Source organism: Tachypleus tridentatus, chromosome 3, assembly GCF_004210375.1.
Source record: "Tachypleus tridentatus isolate NWPU-2018 chromosome 3, ASM421037v1, whole genome shotgun sequence".
In the NCBI taxonomy this organism is placed as follows: domain Eukaryota; kingdom Metazoa; phylum Arthropoda; class Merostomata; order Xiphosura; family Limulidae; genus Tachypleus; species Tachypleus tridentatus.
The window spans coordinates 77,439,736-77,444,776 of NC_134827.1; the positions used below are offsets into that span (position 1 = coordinate 77,439,736).

A 5,041-nucleotide genomic window follows, 5' to 3' on the forward strand; every position below is an offset into this window, starting at 1 on the left:
GAAAAAAAAACATTTATCTTGTCAAAACTTGAGATATAACTTTATGCTAATTTGCTTCCACTGAGCTTGAACAAACTTAAATGTCATTCATTTCTTGCTTGTCATATCAAATTATATACCGTATTGATCCGATTATAAAGCGACGTTTATTGATTAATAATTAAGTTGTAAAATTCACAGTCGTCTGTCTTATAATCGTGGAAGAGTACAGGCCTCTTGCTCCTACTTTAGCCTGTCGCATTCCTAAATGTCCTGATAGCATCCGTCTACGCATGCACACCAGATTTTTGCTCAAGGTCATCGATAATTCTGATAATTAATCACCTTGTTGGCTGTTTATTTATATTATTAATTTTCTGGACTAAAAAACGACGTTTTTGACTCTCGCTTTTTCTTTCCCTTTTTCTATCGCCTTATAATCGGGTCATTACGGCATATATTTATTGTGAGAAAACCCTGTTTTTATCTTTCAGTAGCTATTTTTGGTATCTATTTTACTAGTTTCAGACTATTATTTATGAGCATATGTTCTAACACAGTTTTGAATGCGTTATATCAAAACGATTTTGAATAGATAAATCAACAGGTCACATACCAGAAAAATCGCCTACAGGTCTTTCTTTTATAGGAATATATAAAAGGGTAAACCGTTGTACTCGTAGAAAAAAATGTTTCATGAAATCCATATCACCTAGATTGAAACATTCTTCATTGATAAAATCCGAGCGTCATAGAAGTCACGCAGCTCTTTTTGATAAACTTCTAGTCTCCTATAAGAAACGCAGCTCATTTTAATAAAATTTCAGTCTCCTATAAGTCACACAGCTCTTTATGATAAAATACGAGGAAAAGGTTAGGACACCCCCACATTTATTCCCACTTAAAATGGCTCAGCTCACACACAGGTGTATTATACCAGGTGCACATGATTAGAAAATCGTTACTCAGCATTTTGAATGAGACTTGCCCTATTTAAACCTCAGACATTTAGTTTAGTGTGCTCCTGACTATTGAAGTGAGAGCAAAGGCCTTTCTGAGGCCTTCAGAAAGAAAACTGTAGCAGCGTATGCGTCTGGTAAGGGATTTAAAAAGATCCCAAAAGATTTTGAATCAGCCATTCCACTGTCCAGAAAATAGCCAACAAGTGGAGGACTTTCAAAACAACTGCCAACATGCCCAGGTCTGGTCGTCCAAGCAAGTTCACCCCGAGAGCAGACAGCAAGATGCTAAAAGAGGTCTCCAAACACCCTAACATGTCACCATGGGACCTACAGCAGGCCCTGGCAACTGTTGATGTGAAAGTGCATGCCTCTACAATCAGAAAGAGACTGCACAAGTTTAACTTGCATGGGAGGTGTGCAAGGAGGAAACCTTTGCTCTCTAAGAGAAACATCAAGGCCAGACTGAAGTTTGCCAGAGAGAATGTAGATAAAGACCAGGACTTCTGGAATAATGTTCTTTGAACAGATGAGTCCAAAATTGAATTATTTGGACATCAGAACAGAGGACATGTTTGGTGTAAACCAAATACAGCATTTCAGGAAAAGAACCTCATACCAACTGTGAAGTATGGAGGTGGAAGTGTCATGGTTTGGGGCTGCTTTGCTGCAGCAGGACTTGGACAGCTCACAGTCATAGAATCCACCATGAATTCTACTGTGTATCAGCAGGTGCTTGAGGATCATGTGAAACCATCTGTATGAAAATTAAAGCTAAAGTGGAACTGGACCCTGCAACACGACAATGACCCAAAACATACCAGTATGTCCACCAAGAACTGGCCGAGTCAAAGCCCAGATCTTAATCCCATTGAGATGCTGTGGGGTGACTTGAAATGGGCTGTACATGCAAGAAACCCCTCACACTTCTCACAGCTGAAAGAATTTTGCATTAAGGAGTGGGGCAAACTTTTTTCAGACCTATGTCAGAGACTGGTAGATGGCTACAAGAATCGTCTCACTGCATTTATTTCAGCCAAAGGGGGTAACACTAGCTATTAGGGGGTAGGGCGTCCTAACCTTTTCTTCAGTTAGAATATGCATTTTTGTAGAATTGCATTTACAGAAGATCTTGAAAAGTATTTTCTTCAGTTTTAATTGTTTAGTTATATTCCTATAATCTCTCAATATTGTTGAAATTGAGATTAAATATCTATATATCCAAAAATGTTACAAAAATACACAGGCTTTCATAGGGTGTCCTAACTTTTTCACAAGACTGTAGATATCACGACCATCTGTTTAATAAAGGTGTCGATATTACGACTATCTATTTAATAAAGGTATAGATATCACGACCATTGTTTGAATTATTTTATTACATGTATCTAGATATTTGTTACAAAGATACATGATAAGAAGAATTTAGTGATTTCAAATTTTATAACAATGTAATTATCCCCACATCATGATTACGACACATCGTTAGGTTTAACATTTCCATCATTGTCGTATTCATGTAGAAAGCCCGCTGTAGTGAGACAATCCCTCCGGGGTTTCTTCTTTCTAGGAGGAGAGCCAACCAAGTGATCAGAAAACTGATGTTGTCCAGACTTGTACATTTCAGGACTTCCTAAACAATAATTGTTTCCATACTTGTTGGAGAGTTGAGAGTAGGAATTCTGTGATTGACCATCAACAGCTGGCCTAACGCTCGTGTAAATGTTTGACATGTGAGAGAATGGAGAGGTATAGAGTCTCGACTCATCCATTAGAAAACTGTGGTTATAATATGATTTATCTGCATGAACAGCAGGGTCAACATAAGATATCCGAACTCTTGGTATACTGCGGCCACTATAAATGGACATTGTTTCCCATTCATGGTCCAATGTAAGAGGTGGTAAACTGGTGGTGGGTGGGGGAGGTAGAACACTCTTCTTTCTTCTACAGAGACAACAAACAAATACGATTAGAGCCACAATGACCACGGCACTAACGGAAGTGGCTGCAGCGGTCACGACCTTGAAGAAAAAGTCAGCTTTAAATCGATCGTATTTTATTTCTCGACACCGACTGTGATGAAGAAAGTCCCTGGTGGTGTTTGAAATGTCTTCTATTGTTGTGACGCAAACTACCACACAAGAGTTTGCTGGAAGATCTGGAATAATGTATTGTCTTTGGCTAGGATCTAACACAGAACTCTGATGAAAGACTGTTTCCCCAAAGTATCTATAAATAACACGAACCCTAGACGAGTTGTCGAACTTTGGCTCCCATTCTATCACGACTGAAGATCCCTTTCTGTAAGCATCAGAAATATTTATGTTGTCTTGGACTGAAGTTGGAGGCGGCAGTGTCTTTGTGACACCAGATGGAGTACGAAGGTTTGAGAATGTGCCAGTAGTTGGTGTTTTCCCTGAAGATAAAATAAACTCTTCAGTAATGGTGTTTCCATCAGTTTCAGAAGGATTGTCTGCATCTTGGAAGGACACAAAAATACTAGATAACTTGTTAAGATCCTTGGGTAAAGGAAAGGTCGAGGTATCCAATAAAAATGCATCGGTCCTTGAGTTAGTGGTTGTAACTGTCTCGTTATCACAGATAAGCTCAGATGGTGCAATTTGTGTAAACAATTTACCCTTAAGAGGTTCTGAATCACCGCAAAACTTAGGATTTCGCTCACGACTGGTCACTTGAAGATTGTACTTACGGATCCATTGAGCTACCCAACGGATTCGACAGTCACATTTCAAATGAGATCCTGAAGCAAATAGAAGGTTAGTGTAAATTTGTAAATCAAAGATTACAACTTTAAGCAGAGTAAGTGAGAAAACTATGAACATAAATACAAATATTTCTTATAGATTATTCCCACATGTGGTATTCAAAGACTAGTTAACCTTCTACGGATATCTTTTGAAACCATTTTTTCAAAGTGGGAATCAGTTTGATAAATTTATGGTGACTAGGTGCTAAAGAACTTTTCAGCTTGAGAACCATTTATAACTGATCAATAGAAATATCTTTAGATGATCTACCATAAAGAACATCTTTCTCAAAGAACCAACTTTGTTCATATCTATTAGTAGGGTTTTAAATGTATTTTTATTGTAACAACCATGTCACCCTGTCTTGTAAGGTTGTGGTCATTGTTCTCAGTGACTAGTTTTTCAATTCTAATAAACTGTTTCAAAAACAATACTTCCATCATGTTCAATCAGTGTTTCTCGCAATCGAATGTGTAACAACAATTATAATGTGTAACAACAAACACGGTATGTAACAATAAACAGAATGTTTAACAATAATTCAGAGTCCGTATGTTAAATCACCACAGTTTCAGAAACAGAACCTTTCTACGACTTACCGCGAAATAGATTTATTCTTTTTTAATACTTTATCAAAATATTTCATTTTTAACAACTCAAAAACTAACTAGTCAAATGTTCCACCAGTTCTTACCTCCAATACTTAACCCTCTCAGGGTAGAATTGAGGTGAGTAAATGCCGCTAGGGGCAGTGTCTCCAAGGGATTTCCGTCTAATGCGAGTAAAGTCAGATAAGGTGTGTTCTTTAAAGCAGACTCAGGAACTTGTACCAATTTATTGAAACCCAAGTCAAGTACCTGTAGAATGTAAACCATAAAGTTTATATAACTTAAATTTGTATATAAGCAAAATTACTAAGACTTTCTGCTGGTGTCCTTAATTTTGAACTTCTGACCGGAAGGAAGGAAGCCGGCAAGTAGCATCCCACTATTCATCATTATTCCGAAGGAATTAACTGTCACTTTAATAACACACTCGAAGCTTAAAGTGCAAGGAATATTTGATAGCATTGCATTCATTCGAATTCAGGTTACCAGCTTTGAATCCAGAGTTCTTCCACAAGGTTCACCCACGATTTTGTAAAATTTGAAACAGCATAATTGTTTTAAACTTACTGCTAAACATTTATAGGAACTGTTCTGATAAAAGAAACGAAAAATAAAATAATTTTCACTAAATATCGTAAATGGTTTTTAATAAATTTAATTTTCAAGTTTTAATCAATGGCACAAGCAAGTTATACAACAGCATTTACCTTTCACAGTTTATTAG

General features: G+C 37.1%; 1 protein-coding gene across 1 annotated transcript; it reads right to left on the reverse strand.

Annotated features, from left to right (window-relative positions):
• Positions 1–2,297: 2,297 nt before the first annotated feature.
• LOC143247254 (uncharacterized) lies at positions 2,298–5,035 on the reverse strand. Its single transcript, XM_076494992.1, has 2 exons — positions 4,404–5,035; positions 2,298–3,702 (listed from the first exon to the last, which is right to left on the reverse strand). The coding sequence occupies exons 1-2, from the start codon at positions 4,582–4,584 to the stop codon at positions 2,411–2,413; spliced, it is 1,473 nt and encodes a 490-aa protein (XP_076351107.1). The 5' UTR covers positions 4,585–5,035; the 3' UTR covers positions 2,298–2,410.
• Between the last annotated feature and the right edge of the window lie 6 nt (positions 5,036–5,041).

Coding starts and splice junctions, on each gene's coding strand:
- LOC143247254 (XM_076494992.1), bottom strand. CDS start 4,584: ATGGTTTACATTCTACAGGTACTTGACTTGGGTTTCAATAAATTGGTA. Junction 3,703..4,403: donor GAGAGGGTTAAGTATTGGAG/GTAAGAACTGGT, acceptor TATTTGCTTCAG/GATCTCATTTGAAATGTGAC.